Source organism: Mus musculus, chromosome 12 (assembly GCF_000001635.26).
Source record: "Mus musculus strain C57BL/6J chromosome 12, GRCm38.p6 C57BL/6J".
Classification (NCBI taxonomy): Eukaryota; Metazoa; Chordata; class Mammalia; order Rodentia; family Muridae; genus Mus; species Mus musculus.
The window spans coordinates 113,576,054-113,591,319 of record NC_000078.6 but is presented as its reverse complement, the minus strand read 5'-3'; the positions used below and the strand labels follow the sequence as shown (position 1 = coordinate 113,591,319).

At 40.4% G+C, this 15,266-nt stretch overlaps 1 pseudogene, 2 gene segments (V, D, J or C) and 1 further gene; all 4 read left to right on the top strand.

Moving 5' to 3' along the window:
- Positions 1-15,266, top strand: part of Igh (immunoglobulin heavy chain complex) — a 2,751,187-nt gene that overhangs the window by 2,418,635 nt on the left and 317,286 nt on the right.
- On the top strand, positions 1,077-1,353 carry Ighv5-3 (immunoglobulin heavy variable V5-3; annotated as a pseudogene). The gene is given in 1 exon segment: positions 1,077-1,353. A coding segment is annotated over 1 exon segment (277 nt).
- On the top strand, positions 2,620-3,053 carry Ighv2-2 (immunoglobulin heavy variable 2-2). The segment is given in 2 exon segments: positions 2,620-2,665; positions 2,750-3,053. Coding segments are annotated over 2 exon segments (350 nt in total).
- Positions 12,330-12,816, top strand: Ighv5-2 (immunoglobulin heavy variable 5-2). The segment is given in 2 exon segments: positions 12,330-12,375; positions 12,510-12,816. Coding segments are annotated over 2 exon segments (353 nt in total).

Genomic DNA, 15,266 nt, shown 5'->3' with positions numbered 1-15,266 from the left:
GGGAAAGCCTATCCCATCATCCAAGTACAATGAACTTTGAGGAACAGAGACAGTCTATGCTTTTATAGCTTCATAGTAGAAAGGCAGGGAGAAAGGAGAGAATGTGGAGAGAGAGAGAGGGGGGGGGGAGAGAGAGAGAGACTGGCCATGGCCAAGAGGAGGGAAGGGGGAAAGAGAGAGAAACAGGAAAAGCTAGAAAGTAAGAGGAGAGAGAGGGAGAAAGAGAGAGAGAGAGACAGAGAGAGAGAGAGAGAGCGCAAAGTGGGGCCAAGCAAACCCTTTTCTAGTGAGCTTATCATCTCACAGTTGATAGGTAACTGGGGAGGAGTTTAGCCTGAAGGTCAGAAGCTTGGGACCTTGTGTATGTGACTACTAACCACAGCTTCTCCTGTCGGGCTGTGGGAGCAGTAACTTCTACAGGAGACAGGCATCCAGGAGACATGAGGGAACACCTTCTGTCCCACATAGGTGGGAATGGTTGTACCAAGGTTCAGAACTCAACTCCACTGGAGACCAGCCTATGTGTGCATAGCTCATTGCCCTACAGCCTTTGACATTCTACAGAGTTCTGAGACTGGTAGAGATACAAAATAGCTAGGATTACACAGAGAAACACTGGCTTGACAATAAAACTTCCAAAACAAATATAAATGAATAAATACACAAATTGGAGCAAGTGAACTTGCACTAAATCCATCAAAACTTGCACAGGATGGCTGTCTCCATAATGTTCAAATCTACTTCTATTAATGTCATTAAAAAGACAAAGATTATGCACAAAAACAAACAAAACAAGAAACCCAAAAGGTAAAGATTCCAATTGTAAGTAATAGACCCACAGTCTCTGAGGCCTGACTGTGCAGGTAGTCACATTTGGTAATCAGCACTGAATGCAGACCACTCCTCATGGACTTTGGGCTCAGCTTTGTTTTCCTTGTCCTTATTTTAAAAGGTAATTCATAGACATGAGATCCTTCCAGTATTGTGTACATGAGAAATAGAAAAATTGGTTTTCTTTGCTCTATTTTGTTTTGTTTGGTTAATGACAGTTTCCAAATCAGCATTCTTTGCTTTGAGGTGTCCAGTGTGAGGTGAAGCTGATAGGGTCAGTGCAGCCTGGAGGGTCCCTGAAACTCTCCTGTGCAGCCTCTGGAGTCACTGTGAGTGACTACTGAATGACCTGGGTCCTTCAGGCTCCAAAGAAGGGGCTGGAGAGGGTGGCAATAATTTTTAATGGTGGAGGTAGCACCTATTATCCAGAAACCATGAAGGGCTGATTCACTATCTACAGAGATGATGCCACAAACACACTTTACCTGAAAATAAACAGTCTGAGGTCTTAGTACACAGCCCTGTGTGTGTGTGTGTGTGTGTGTGTGTGTGTGTGTGTGTGTGTGTGTGTATTCATAAGGTTGAGTAAATGGACTTAAACTGATTCCACCACAACTTGCATGGGATGGATATTCCCCAGTGTTAAGACCTGTCACCATCACTGTCATTCAGGAGACAAAGATTATGCACAACAAAACAAGAAACCCAAAAGCAGAGGACTCCAATTACAAGTAATAGAACCAGACCCACAGGCTCTGAAGATTGACTGTACAGTTAGACCTAGCCCTGTACTTCTCTTCCCTGGGATTTACATTACCGAGGAACTGAGAAAAGCTCTACAATATCTGTTCTCTATAGTGCTCAACACCTCCAAGCACAGGTTACCCATATTCATGCCTGCCTTCTGCTACACTTCTTGCCATAATGTAGACTACTTCAGCCTATTTTGTACTCCAGTTAATGAAACTCAAGACTAGATGCATGTTAGTCCTTATTCTGAAATATTATGAACAGGTGACCTCCCATCATTCACCAATGCAATAATCATATTTAGGAATTTGAGGTTTTATGAGATATAAGCTCAAGGGAGAGAAAGTAAGAAAACTACATAGAGATATAGACTGACATAAATCAAGACTTGCATAAGCTAGTCCCCAAGTACCATGTCCCTAAGTGGCAAGGAGTATCTTTTGAGCCTAGTGAGATGAGGTACAAATCTGACTCTTACATCTTTTTAGATAAACATGTGAGATCAATGGACTAAAGGCCTGAGCTGGGCTTCCTTGCAATCCATTTTCCATACAAGATAACAATAGATCTGGCTCCACAGACACCATGAGAATAGTCTTAAATAGTTCTTTAAGTAGAATGTCTGATCACTAAGAGCCCAATTCCATCCTAAATACTCTTCTGGATTATACACAGATAAAAAGTGCACATAGGGCATGGGGTACTGATCTCCCTGCACTACATGAATGGGTGCTCATTTACTAAATGTTGCCATGTTTCTTCCTAGCGCTGTACAGAGCAAATCCTACAACTTCCTGCTTGTCTACAATGTGAACTCCAGACAGTGCCAGAAAATCATTCCTTATGTTCCTCTCCAGGTGCTCCAACAAGCACAGTGTAAATTTCTGTCACCCTAAGAGAAAACTGAAATCCTTGCTCATTGCTTCCTTTTATTCTCTCAGGAACCTCCCCCAATGCAAAGCAGCCCTCAGGCAGAGGATAAAAGCTCACACTAAGCTGAGAAGCTCCATCCTCTTCTCATAGAGCCTCCATCAGAGCATGGCTGTCTTGGGGCTGCTCTTCTGCCTGGTGACATTCCCAAGCTGTAAGTGTTTCAGGGTTTCAGAAGAGGGACTAAGACATGTCAGCTAGGAGATGTGTGACTAATGTTGATGTTGCTTGTCCCCAGGTGTCCTATCCCAGGTGCAGCTGAAGCAGTCAGGACCTGGCCTAGTGCAGCCCTCACAGAGCCTGTCCATCACCTGCACAGTCTCTGGTTTCTCATTAACTAGCTATGGTGTACACTGGGTTCGCCAGTCTCCAGGAAAGGGTCTGGAGTGGCTGGGAGTGATATGGAGTGGTGGAAGCACAGACTATAATGCAGCTTTCATATCCAGACTGAGCATCAGCAAGGACAATTCCAAGAGCCAAGTTTTCTTTAAAATGAACAGTCTGCAAGCTGATGACACAGCCATATATTACTGTGCCAGAAACACAGTGAGGGAAGTCCATTATGAACTTGAACAAAAATTTCACTAGAAAGATGATCAGGACCAGCAGGGGGCAGTGAAGCCCAACCATGACATCCCAGGGTCACTGCAGAATCTAGGTCAGCTGGCTCCATTTTTTGTTTATTTTTATTAGATATTTTCTTAATTTACATTTTAAATGTTATCCCCATTCCTCGTTTACCTTACAAAAACCCCATCCTCTCCCCCTCCTCTTCCCTCTCCCCCTACTCACCAACCCACTTATTCCTGCTTCCTGGTCCTACCATTCCCTTCCACTGGGGCATCAGACCTTCACGGGACCAAGGTCCTGTCCTTCAACTGATGAATGACAAGGCCATCCTCTGTTACATGTGCAGCTGGAGCCGTAGGGCTCTTGGTGTATAGTCTTTGGTTGGTGGTTTAGTCCCTGGGTGTTCTAGGAGTACTGCTTGGTTCATAGTTGTTCATCCTACAGAGCTGCAAACCCCTTCAGCCCCTTGGGTCCTTTCTCTAGCTCCTCCATTGTGGACCATGTGTTCATGTTTTTTGTTTGTTTGTTTGTTTGTGGAGTCCCTATCCTCTCCAGGTCTCTCAATCCTTCCTCCAACTTTCCCCAAGACTCAGTGAGCTCAGTCTAATGCTTGGCTTTGAGTCTCTGAATCTGTTTTGGTCAGCTGAGGTGAGGAGCCTCTCAGAGGATATTATGCTTGTCCTCTGTCCATAATCATAATGAATTATCACTATTATTGCTAGGAGTTAGTTCTTGGCCATGGAATGGGCACTTAGGAAGAGCAACACTATCAACCTACCTAGACCCCTGGGATTTCCAGAGGTTGAGCCACTAAACAAAGAACATAAACTGCCTGGTCGGAGACCACAGAAACTTATGTAGGAGTGGGGTGCCTTGAGTAGCTTCATTGGGAGAGGATGTGCCTAATCCTGAACAGATCTCATGCCCCAGGTCCAGGTATACAAAGAAAACATCCTCTTAGAGGATAATTTTTATGAAAAAAAATAATTAATAAATACAAAGAAATAAATCTTTTTCTTTAATGAATCTATTTATCCACTTTACATCCCAATTGCAGTTATGCCATTTCCCCACATTCCCCACTCACAAACCCTCTCCCAACATTCCCCCATTCCTCTGAGAAGCAGGAGCCTGCCCTGTGGGTAGAATCCCACCAAGGTGTATCCTGTCACTTCAAGACTAGACTCACCATCTCCCACAGAGTTCAGAAAAGGCAGCTCAGAATGGGGAACAGGATCCACAGGAAGAAAACAGAGTCATGGACAACCCCCACTTCAGTTGATGAGGTACTTGCATGAGCAGCTACACATCTACCACTTATGTGCAGGGAGTTAGGTCCTACTTATGTCCCTTCAATCTTCCCCAACACTCACTAACTCAGTTCATGGCTTGGCCTTGAGTCTCTGCACCTGCTTTGGTCAGCTGCTGTGTGGAGCCTCTCAGAGGACGTTTTTGCTAGGACCCTGTCTGCAAGCATAAGCGAATATCATAATTAGTGTCATGGATGGGTTACTGCCCATAGAACGTGTAGCAGTTGAGGCCAAACATAGGTTGACTCTTCACTCAATCTCTGCCCCATCTTTGTCATTTGAGTCTGGGGTGCCTCTAAATATTACACTTAATGATTATGTATACACATATAGTGCACAGGAATCTTTGAAATGTCAAAATATTTATTCAGATTTCTACTTTCCATATGAGATTCATTTTGTGTTTGTTTATTAATGTCTCTCTATTCACAAATGTGGACATTGTGTGTGTGTGTGCGTGTGTGTGTTTATGTACGTGTTTGGACATGTGTTTGTGTGTGGGGGTACATGTTACATGTTGAAAAAAGATACCTTCATCTTTCAATCAGCATGATAATTTTCAGACATGTTCTCGCACTAGGCATTTCCATACCAGTTGATCAGACTGTCTGTCCAGTGAGCCCCTGTGATCATATTCCAAGTGACCGTGCAAATTCTTTCCCAGAGATGGGATTTCTACTTATGTCACACCCAGCTCTTTTTCCTGTCCATGAAGATTAAAGCTCAGAATTTCAATTACACTCAAATATATCTGCATATCTAGAACTTTAACCATATACGCATCATCTCCATAGTCATAGTAGAGATAAAATTTTTTAAAAATCATGTAAGGCAGTAGAGGATGTGTGTTCAATCAAAGGACAATGATACCTAGAACCTAAATAATATATGCTCACATTACCGTCAAATTGTGTCACATGTGATGATGAAATAACAGAATCCAGGACACAGTGGGATTTGTTGAGTTCTGGAGAAACTATAAACTGAAAAAAAAAAACCATGCAATCTGCATAAAAGCAAGAGAAAGTAAGTCATATATTAAATAATCCAAATTGCAATGATATAAAAATGTGTACTTTGTTATTAATACTTATATAAGTTTTAGATAGAAATTTATATGAAAACCAGTTCTAGATGACAAGGTAACTGAGTTCATAGGTTTGATGACTAAGTTTAATTAATTGAAATGTTTATTGTTTATCTTTTTATGGAATAAACTCCCTTTTCGTTGTATAAAAAGATTCTGTAGCTCCTTCCTAAATAATATAAAGAAAATTGTGTCATTCCACTATATCTAAGCTCTGTTTTCATTTATCCTATATCATACCCTAAGGGATTCATTGAGTGATTTACTAAACTCATAGTATTTGTCCTTCTCTGATATGCAGATTTAATGTTAACTGGATAAACACTCTATTGGTTACTTTGTTCTTTTAATGGTAATTCACCTTGAGCAAGGCACTTACAAAAGAAAGGGTTTAATTCTGCTAATGATTCCAGAGGACTGGAGATCATAACAGTATAACAAAGCTTTGTCAGAAGTAAAGCCAAGAGCTTACATCTTAAATCAAAAGCAGTAGCCAGAGAGGACACAGGGAATGTCATGGGTCTTTCTAAGCCTAAGATTTTTTCTCCATTAATACAATTCATCAAACAAAGCCACACATCCTAATACTGTTCCCAGAATGTTCCACAAACTGGGGAGCAAATGTTCAAACATTTGAGCTTATGATGATCATTCTCATTCAAACCACCCAACAAAATAGGAAGGGTTCTGGAGTGTGTGTGATACATAAGTAAGTTTAAGAAAGAGAACTCAATAATGTTTTCTAAAACACTGGCTTTGGCACTTATTAAAATTCCTACAGAAGTTTCTAAGAAGCATCCCTACTCCAAATACTTGTTAGCAATTGTTTCTTTTCATGTATGAAATTGTCATTCTTTATGGAGGGAGATGAGAGCTAAGCATGGTTTCATTGCATTTACCTTATAAGTAATTTTAAAATGTTTAAAAATTCATTATAAGTAATTTTAAAATGTTTAAAAATTCCTTGAGTGCTTATTGAAGAAATAACTATAATAATGTCAGGCATGGTGATTCTACCAGAGGTTCTTTTATTGTTGAGAATAGTTTTTGCTATCCTAGGAGTTTTGTTATTCCAGATGAATTTGCAAATTGCCCTTTCTAACACACTGAAGAATTGAGTTGAAATTTTGATGGGGATTGCATTGAATCTGTAGATTACTTTTGGCAAATGGGCATTTTGACTATATTAATTGTGCCAATCCATGAGCATGGGAGATCTTTCCATCTTCTGAGATCTTCAATTTCATTCTTCAGAGACTAGAAGTTCCTATCATTCAGATCTTTCACTTCCTTAGTTAGAGTCACACCAAGGTATTTTATATTATTTGTGACTATTGTGAAGGGTGTTGTTTTCCTAATTTCTTTCTCAGCCTGTTTATCCTTTGTGTAGAGAAAGGCCATCGATTTGTTTGAGTTAATTTAATATCCAGCTACTGCACTGAACTGTTTATCAGGTTTAGGAGTTCTCAGGTGGAATTTTTAGGGATATATATATATTATCATATCGTCTACAAATACTGATATTTTGACCTCTTCCTTTCCAATTTGTATCCCCTTGATGTTCTTTTGTTGTTGAATTGCTCTGGCTAGAACTTCAAGTACTATATTGAATAGGTAGGGAGAAAGTGGGCAGCCTTGTGTAGTCCCTGATTTTAGTGGGATTGCTTCAAGTTTCTCTCCATATAGTTTAATGTCATGTACTGGTTTGCTGTATAAAGTTTTTATTATTTTTAGTTATGGGACTTGAGTTCCAGATCTTTCCAAGACTTTTATCATGAATGGGTATGGGATTTTGTCAAATGCTTTCTCAATATCTAACAGGATGATCATGTGGTTTTTGTCTTTGAGTTTGTTTATATAGTGGCTTAAATTGATGGATTTCCATATATATAGCCATCCCTGCATCCCTGGAATGATTCCTACTTGATCATTATGGATGATCGTTTTGATATGTTCTTGGATTCCATTAGAGAGAATTTTATTGAGTATTTTTGCATCTATATTCATAAGAGAAATTGGTCTGACATTCTCTCTCTTTGTTGGGGCTTTATGTGACTTAGGTATCAGAGTAATTATGGCTTCATAGAATGAATTGGGTAGAGTACATTCTGTTTCTATTTTTTTGAAATAATTAGAGGGGAATTGGAATTAGGTCTCCTTTGAAGGTCTGATAGAACTCTGCACTAAACCCATCTGGTCCTGCGCTTTTTTGGTTGGGAGACTGCTAAGGACTACTTTTATTTCTGTAGGGGAAATAGGACAGTTTAGATCATTAATCTGATCCTGATTTAATTTTGGTACCTGGTATTTGTGTAGAAAATTGGCCATTTCATCCAGGCTTTCCAGGTTTTTTGAGTATAGCCTTTTGTATTAGGATCTGATGATATTTTTAATTTCCTTGTGTTCTTTTGTTATGTCTCCCTTTTCATTTCTGATTTTGTTAATTAGGACACTGTCCCTGTACCCTCTAGTTAGTTTGGCTAAGGGTTTATCTATCTCGATGATTTTCTCAAAATAAAACCTTAGTAGGTTTTACACAGACAGCAGCTATTATGAGTGTATGAATGCCGTAGGCATGTCCTAACAACCACACATTATTTCAAAGAGCTCTTCCCCACCTCTTACATTCTCTCCACTTCCTCTTGCTCGCTGTTCTCTGAGCCTTGGAGGAATTTAAATGGAACTAGAGAATGTTATGTCAAACTATATGAGAAAGACTTGAACAGACAAGCAATGCATGCATCTGTCATATGGAGAACATTCATGTGAGTCCTGTATTTTGTAGCTTTTGGAACGAGAACAGAAACCCTAAAACAGGACACATTTAAAGTGGGGGACGAGGAAGACCAAAGTCAAGGAAACATTGGTAATTAGAAAGCAAAAGTGAGTTCGGTAAGAGTAAGGGCAGGAGAAGAAAGGAAACACACCCCCCCCAGTTATGCTGACCATGTTAATTGGGGGATAAGAAAACTAGGCTAAAACAAAATAAAGTCAGTCACTCTGCAGAGAGGATAGGTGTCTGCCCGGCCTGGGAGGGCTGTGCCTGAGCATCTGCGGGAGACATCTTGGATCCTGGACTCCACCGAGACTACTCTGCACAGGTGAGAGTGTGGACTACAGAAGCTAACAGCTTCTGTGACAGGGAGGAGCCACAGATCTTCTGTGACAGCCCCCTTTTCGGGCTCAAGACATCCAGGTGCCTTCCCTGGCTGAGGATAAGTGTCTGCCTGGCCCAGGAGCACTTTGCGTGAGTATCTGCAGGAGACATCTTGGATCCCAGACTCCACGGAGACTACTCTGCACAGGTGAGAGTGTGGACTACAGAAGCTAACAGCTTCTGGGTCAGGTCCTGTTTCAGGCCTTCATCTTCTGCCAGGAGGCAAGTCTGAATGGCAGATATCTGTGCACCTTCACTGAAAGAGAAGAGCCTGCCTGCAGAGAGTGCTCTGACCACTGAAAGTCAGGAGAGAGCTAGTCTCCCAGGTCTGCTGGTAGAGAACAACAGAATCATGAGAGGAACAAGCTCTAACCAGAGACAACTATAACAACTGACTCCAGAGTTTACCAGATGGCAAAAGGCAGACATAAGAATCTTACTAACAAAAAACAGGACCACTCACCATCATCAAAACCCAGTACTCCCACCTCAGCCAGTCCAGAGCACCACAACACCCCCGAAAACCTAGACGCGGATTTAAAGGCATATCTCATGATGATGGTAAGTAATAACTCACTTAAAGAAATACAAGAGAACACTGCTAAAGAGTTACAAATCCTTAAAGAAAAACAGGAAAACACAAACAAACAGATGATGGAAATGAACAAAACCATACTAGACATAAAAAGGGAAGTAGACACAATAAAGAAAGCCTAAAGTGAGGCAACGCTGGAGATAGAAAACATAGGAAAGAAATCTGGAACCATAGATGCGAGCATCAGCAACAGAATACAAGAGATGGAAGAGAGAATCTCAGGTGCAGAAGATTCCATAGAGAACATCGGCACAACAATCAAAGAAAGTACAAAATGCAAAAAGATCCTAACTCAAAACATTTAGGAAATCCAGGACACAATGAGAAGACCAAACTTACGGATAATAGGAGTAGATGAGAATGAAGATTTTCAACTCAAAGGGCTAGCAAATATCTTCAACAAAATTATAGAAAACTTCCCAAACCTAAAGAAAGACATGCCCATGAACATACAGGAAGCCTACAGAACTCCAAATAGACTGGATCAGAAAAGAAATTCCTCCCGACACATAATAATCAGAACAACAAATGCACTAAGTAAAGATAGAATATTAAAAGCAGTAAGGGAAAAAGGTCAAGTAACATATAAAGGCAAGCCTATCAGAATTACACCAGATTTTTCACCAGAGAATATGAAAGCCAGAAGAGCTGGACAGATGTTATACAGACACTAAAGAACACAAATGCCAGCCCAGGCTACAATACCCAGCCAAACTTTCAATTACTGTAGATGGAGAAACCAAAGTATTCCACGACCGAAACAAATTCACACATTATCTTTCCAGGAATCCAGCCCTTCAAAGGATAATAACAGAAAAAAAAATACAAGGAAGGAAACCACGCCCTAGAAAAAGCAAGATTTGTATCCCCTTGATCTCCATTTGTTGTATAATTGCTCTGGATAGGACTTCAAGTGATATATTAAATAGGTAGATAGAAAGTGGGCAGCCTTGTCTAGTCACCGATTTTAGTGGGATTGCTTCAAATTTCTCTCCATTTAGTTTGATGTTATCTGCTGGTTTGCTAGATATTGTATTTATTATGTTTAGGTATGGGCCTTGAGTTCCTGATCTTTCCAAGACTTTTATCATGAATGGGTGTTGGATTTTTGTCAAATGATTTCTCAGCATCTAAAAAGATGATCATGTGGTTTTTGTCTTTGAGTTTGTTTATATAGTGGATACTTTGATGAATATCCATATATTAAACCACCCTGCATCCCTGGAATGAATCCTACTTGATCATGATGGATGATCATTTTCATATATTCTTGGATTCAGTTAGCAAGAATTTTATAGAATATTTTTACATCAATATTCCTAACGAAAATTGGTATAAAGTTCTCTTTCGTTGTTGAGTCTTTATGTGATTTAGGTATCAGAGTAATTGTGGCTTCATAGAATGAATTGGGTAGAGTACCTTCTGTTTCTATTTGTGAAATAGATTGAGGAGAATTGAATTAGGTCTCCTTTGAAACTCTGTTGGAACTCTGCACTAAACCATCTATCCTTGGCTTTTTTGGTTGGGAGACTGTTACTGACTACTTCTATTTCTTTAGCGAATATGAGACAATTTAGATCATTAATCTAATCCTGATTTAATATTAATACCTGGTATCTATGTAGAAAATTGTCCATTGTGTCCAGATTTTCCAGTTTTGTTGAGTATACAGCTTTGTAGTAGGATCTGATGATGTTTTTAATTTCCTAGTGTTCTGTTGCTATGTCTCCCTTTTCATTTCTGATTTAGTTAATTAGGATGTTGTCCCTATGCCCTCTAGTAAGTCTGGCTAAAGGTTTATCTATCTTGATGATTTTCTCAAAATAAACCTTTAGTAGGTCTTACAAAAACAGCAGCTATTATGAGTATATGAATGTCATAGGCATGTCCTAACCACCACACATTATTTCAAAGCACACTTCCACACCTCTTACATTCTCTCCATTCCTCATGCTTCATGTTCTCTGAGACTTGGAGGAATTTAAATGGCACTTGAAAATTTTATGTCAAAAAATAAGACAAAGACTTAAAAGGACAAACAATTTGTGTTTCAGTCATATGCAGAACATTCACATATGTCCTTTATTTTGTAGCTTTTGGAAACAGAACAGGAACCCTAAAACGGAACACATTTAAAGTGTGAGACAAGGAAGACCAAGGCCAAGGAAACATTGGTGATGTGAAAGCAAAAGTGGATGTGGTAAGAGGAAGGGCAAGAGAAGGAAGGAAACCAGAGAACTGGTTAAATAGAAAAAAAAAATCATCCTAAAATTTAATTACCCCCCCCCAGTTATGCTGACTATGTTAATTGAGGAAAAGGAAAACTAGCCTAAAACAACATAAAGACAGTCACAGGTTGTCTGGTATAAAGATACAAAAAGAACAGGGTGGAGGGTCAATGAAAAAGGAATATAAGGAGAACTTCAGAATGCATATAAGTAAGATATGTGCAAGTGGAAATATGTCTCTTAAGCAAATTCTGATTCTTCTCCTTAGACAGACAGAGACCTGCAATTGGTGAGTTGCAAGATTCTCTAAACCTTGAGGACAATATTCTATCATGAATAAATGAAATTCAGAAGTGTTTCTGTCATGGAGAATGGGTTCTGCTACCAAAACCTCATAGGTGTGATCCTCAACAGAAGTCATATTAGGGAAAAACATATTCTTCCCAGACTGTGGGAAAGACAGAGCTCAAAACTAGAAACACTTTTATGTGTGGTGATATTTAATTATACATTTACACTAAGGAATCATGATAGTATGGAAACATAGCATGTTCTGTGAACATGCACAAAAGGAAACTAAATTAAGTATGGTGAATGCTAATTCAAAAAATATATATGAATTTGAAACCACCATTCTTTGTCAAACACTCTAACTGAAATCAGTCTTGGATGTCTTATATCTATGATGATCACTGGGTTCAGCCCAGGTCCAACTCCAGAGCATGCTATAGCAGGACCACATGCAAATAAGCCTTCTCTGTGCCCATGAAAAACAGCTCTGCACTTATCCTGCAGCTCTGACAGAGAAGCTCAGCCCTGGATTCTCAGGTCCTCCCATCCAGTGATCAGAACTGAACAGAGTCCACTCACCATGGACTTCGGGCTCAGCTTGGTTTTCCTTGTCCTTATTTTAAAAAGTAATTTATAGAGATGAGATTCTGTCTGTTGTATGCACTTTAGAAATAGTACAAATATTTTGTTTCTTTAGATTCTTTTTTTTATTTTTATTTATTTACGTGACAGTTTTCTGACCAGCACTCTTTGTTTGCAGGTGTACAGTGTGAGGTGCAGCTGGTGGAGTCTGGGGGAGGCTTAGTGCAGCCTGGAGAGTCCCTGAAACTCTCCTGTGAATCCAATGAATACGAATTCCCTTCCCATGACATGTCTTGGGTCCGCAAGACTCCGGAGAAGAGGCTGGAGTTGGTCGCAGCCATTAATAGTGATGGTGGTAGCACCTACTATCCAGACACCATGGAGAGACGATTCATCATCTCCAGAGACAATACCAAGAAGACCCTGTACCTGCAAATGAGCAGTCTGAGGTCTGAGGACACAGCCTTGTATTACTGTGCAAGACACACAATGAGCAAAAGTTACTGTGAGCTCAAACTAAAACCTCCTGCAGAGCATCCAGGACCAGCAGGGGGCGCGGAGAGCACACAGAGTTGTGAAATACAGAGTTACAGCCTGTAAAATTGTCTCCAACCTCCAACCCACCTTCAAAATATTCAACCCAAAACTGTTCCTGTCTAAAAGAAATGCAGGGACAAAAACGGAGCAGAAACTGAAGAAATGGTAGACCAGACACCGGCCCAACTGAGACAGATGCCGATACTTACAGCCTAACATAGGACTCAGTTCAGGGATGCCTATGGAGGAAATAGAAGATGAAATGGAAGATTTGAAGGAGATGGGAACCCCTGAGAAACACCAATATTGTCAACTAACCTGTACACCTGGAAGCTCCCAGGAAATAATCCACGAGGCAAAGAGCACACACTGGCTGGTCAGAGGCTCCTGGCACACATGTAGCACAGGACAGCCTTGTCTGACTCAGTGGGAGAGGATGACACTAATCCTGAAAAGACTTGATGCCCCAGAGAAGGGAGATGCAGAGGGGGTGAAACTCTCAGTGGTAAACAGTTTGGGGGATGTGGGAATAACTCTGGGGTGGGACTGGGTGAGGGCAACATATCAGATGTAAATAAATAAAATAATTAACTAATTAATAAAAAGGGTCCTGGGAGTAATAAAAGGATGGACTCCTCTTGCCTGGTTTACAGCTCTATAGAGATTCTCTCTAAAAGTATGGTGGGTAGTAATCCTTGAAGTATACAAATGTTATTTCTAGTTTCTATTTTCCCATGTATTTTTTTATATTTATTTATCCAGAAGATGCCCCAACTGGTAAGAAGGACACATGCTCCACTATGTTCATAGCAGCCTTATTTATAATAGCCAGAAGCTGGAAAGAACCCAGATGCCCCTCAACAGAGGAATGGATACAGAAAATGTGGTACATCTACACAATGGAGTACTACTCAGCTATTAAAAAGAATGAATTTATGAAATTCCTAGCCAAATGGATGGACCTGGAGGGCATCATACTGAGTGAGGTAACACATTCACAAAGGAATTCACACAATATGTACTCACTGATAAGTGGATATTAGCCCCAAAACTAGGATTCCCAAGATATAAGGTACAATTTGCTAAACACATGAAACTCAAGAAGAATGAAGACTGAAGTGTGGACACTATGCCCCTCCTTAGAATTGGGAACAAAACACCCATGGAAGGAGTTACAGAGACAAAGTTTGGAGCTGAGATGAAAGGATGGACCGTGTAGAGACTGCCATATCCAGGGATCCACCCCATAATCAGCATCCAAACGCTGACACCATTGCATACCCTAGCAAGATTTTATTGAAAGGACCAAGATGTAGCTATCTCTTGTGAGACTATGCCGGGGCCTAGCAAACACAGAAGTGGATGCTCACAGTCAGCTAATGGATGGATCACAGGGCTCCCAATGGAGGAGCTAGAGAAAGAACCCAAGGAGCTAAAGGGATCTGCAACCCTATAGGTGGAACAACATTATGAACTAACCAGTACCCCGGAGCTCTTGACTCTAGCTGCATATGTATCAAAAGATGGCCTAATCGGCCATCACTGGAAAGAGAGGCCCATTGGACACGTAAACTTTGTATGCCCCAGTACAGGGGAACGCCAGGGCCAAAAAGGGGGAGTGGGTGGGTAGGGGAGTGGGGGTGGGTGGGTATGGGGGACTTTTGGTATAGCATTGGAAATGTAAATGAGATAAATACCTAATAAAAATGGAAAAAAAAACTATTTATCTATTTATTTATTGTATTATTTCTGTCTTTAATTCTGTATGTCAGTCTTTTTTTATTTGTCTCTATGTCTCTGTGTTGTTCTATGTCTCTGTCTTTACCTCTGTATCTCTCTCTCTTCTCTCTCTGTCTCTCTCTCCTTCTCTCTGTCTCTCTTTCTGTGTATTTGTTGAGATGAGATGTCTTTTTCTATCAATATACACAATAACTTTCTTATTGCTAGACTGATTGGCCACCAATTCTAATGTGCACATTGTCTCCAAATGTCAGCTTTCCTTGATGATTGACTACCAAACCTACCCCTTTTTTGTAATTATGCAGAACTCAATACAGATCCCTCTTATCATGAGGTAAGAACTTAAATCACAGAACTGTTTCTACAGCCACAGTGTAGATGACTTAAATATAGGATATAATGTGGCTGAACAGCATGCAGAGCATCACACAAGGCAGAACTGAATCTGCTTGAGCACCAGGGTCAGAGCCTGAAGATCCAAGGAACACTTGAGTCTGTGTAACCTGAGACTCAGAGCAATGATCCAGAAGATTCCCTGGTTAGACCACTGTGGGTGACTCAAGTTAGAGCAAACATGAAAATCAGGCAGAGCTTGTGACCAATGAAGCAGATGACTTTCAGTCTTTCCATCATCCTTACACAGACTTCATGAAACAGA